The sequence below is a fragment of the Hipposideros armiger genome, unplaced genomic scaffold (genome assembly GCF_001890085.2).
Source record: "Hipposideros armiger isolate ML-2016 unplaced genomic scaffold, ASM189008v1 scaffold_739, whole genome shotgun sequence".
Taxonomy (NCBI): domain Eukaryota; kingdom Metazoa; phylum Chordata; class Mammalia; order Chiroptera; family Hipposideridae; genus Hipposideros; species Hipposideros armiger.
Window position 1 is genome coordinate 585,022 of NW_017732089.1, and position 2,252 is coordinate 587,273.

The window sequence follows — 2,252 nt, forward strand, 5'->3', positions numbered from 1 at the left end:
CTTTCTTTTTAAAGATTTTTATTGGGGAATTGGGGGGATGGGAACAGTGCTGGGGAATTGGGGGAAGGGGAACAGACAAGTTGCTGTCGTTTTTGTTCTTGTGTCTAGTTGTGGAGGACGTTGCTTCACTGGCCCAAGTTGGCACCATCATTGCGCTCTTCCCGAGCGAGGCACATCAGTTGCCGGCTTCTGGATGGCCGTGTCACTGGCCCTCATATGTGGGATCCGAACCGGAGCCCTCTGGCGTCCCAAGCCAGTTCTTAACCATCGCGCCCCTTGGCCGGCCCCAGTGTCCTTTTGAGTGCATCCTATGTCAGGGGGAAGCACATGATGATGGGACTGTCCCATTGTGGGTGATGTTAACATTGATCACTTGTTCAGGTGGTGTTGGCTGAGTTTCTTCACTGTAAAGTTACTCTTTTTCCCATTGTAACTGATAAATATCTTGAGAGAGAGATTTGAGACAGTGGTAACATCCTGTTTCTTCTTAAGCCTTCACACTGATTCCGTGGACCTTGTACCCATCGGTGGACTTTGCTTACAGTCATTATTACCATGGCGTTCGCCTATTGAGGATTTATATTTGTGATATTCCTTGTACATTATTAATTGGAATTCGGAGACACTTTAATGGTGTTTTTGGTTCCTTTCTTAGCACCGGGTGCTCAACAGTTCTGCTTCTTGCTTTCTACTCGAGCTGGGGGCCTTGGAATCAATCTGGCCACTGCTGACACAGTCATTATCTATGACTCTGACTGGAATCCCCATAATGATATCCAGGTGAGCAGAAGTAACAACCTTAGTATACAGTATCTTACTGGAAGTGAGGGCTCCACCACCTGGTATTAGTTGTTTCAGGGGAAAATAGTAGCTTTTTAAAAAAATGTTTTTTACTGTATTGTAAGCCAGAAAATTTGGGCTAGCTATGGTCCTATTTTGGATAACATGGGTAGAGGGTGGTGTCTGGGGCCAGGGGTGCAGAAGGATGTTTTATATGAAGGCAAGCTGCAGCTCCTGCTTTGTGTTGGATTTAGCTTATTATGTGGAAGTCAAGGCAAGAGTGGAAAGAGGAAAATAAGGTTATTTTAATTTCTGGCTCTGTTTTGTGCCCAACTCCAGGCCTTTAGTAGAGCTCACCGTATTGGGCAAAATAAGAAGGTGATGATTTATCGGTTTGTGACGCGTGCGTCAGTGGAGGAGCGTATCACGCAGGTGGCTAAGAAGAAGATGATGCTGACACATCTAGTGGTTCGGCCTGGGCTGGGCTCCAAAACTGGATCCATGTCCAAACAGGAGCTCGATGACATCCTCAAGTTTGGCACTGAGGAACTATTCAAGGATGAAGCTACAGATGGAGGTGAGCTTGTCAGGAACTTGTTTTGGTGTGGGGTTTCGCCTTTCTAAAGGGTATCTTTGATACCTAGGGTCCTAGGACTTGGACCTAGGGTCCTGTGGAATTTGCTTTTTCCACTGCAGCTGCTGAAGCTGACTTTGGGGGTATGGACCCCTGATTCTTTATAGGAGGAGACAACAAAGAGGGAGAGGATAGCAGTGTTATCCACTATGATGATAAGGCCATTGAACGACTGCTGGACCGTAACCAGGATGAGACTGAAGACACAGAATTGCAGGGCATGAATGAATATTTGAGCTCATTTAAAGTGGCCCAGTATGTGGTACGGGAAGAAGAAATGGGGGTGAGTATGAACCCAAGGAAATGCTGTGCTTGGTGATTGGTCGAAAAATTGGAAGTGAGACCAAGATGGTATTTGAGACAGGAGAAACACATCTGTAGGCAAGGTAGTAATTGATGAATTGATATACGTCTTCCCTTGAAAATAAATACCATAACATATGACCAGTCACATTCTCATCTTTGCTGTGGCTGTCGGGAAACCCACAGTCAAATTTCACATGTTGTAAAAGTTATATTAGCTCTTTTATCAGAATCTTATTTTCTCTTATGCATTTTATTAACCCTACAAATAAACTTTTGTTTGCTACCTCAAGTCTCTTTGGAGAAAAGGCAGGAAATAAGATACGTTTCTATCAGCCTATCTCCCTGTGCTTTTTAAAACCCGAGAATTGTTGTCTTCCCTTTTTTTCCCCTCTTCCTTACCTTTTCTTGGTCTGTCTTAGTAAAAAACAAAAAAATATTAAAACAGTGATAAATGTGTGGCTTCTGTAATAATTTTTTCCTCCAAATGATAAAGTGGGTGTAAAATGAAAAAAAATTGCTTTCTCCTCTGATC

At 43.7% G+C, this 2,252-nt stretch overlaps 1 protein-coding gene across 1 annotated transcript in view; it reads left to right on the forward strand.

Moving 5' to 3' along the window:
* Positions 1–2,252, forward strand: part of CHD4 (chromodomain helicase DNA binding protein 4) — a 34,435-nt gene that overhangs the window by 15,887 nt on the left and 16,296 nt on the right. The window contains exons 23-25 of the mRNA XM_019627665.1: positions 656–780; positions 1,120–1,357; positions 1,522–1,697. Of these exons, the coding sequence (XP_019483210.1) occupies positions 656–780; positions 1,120–1,357; positions 1,522–1,697 (539 nt within the window). The remainder of the gene's footprint in view (positions 1–655; positions 781–1,119; positions 1,358–1,521; positions 1,698–2,252) is intronic.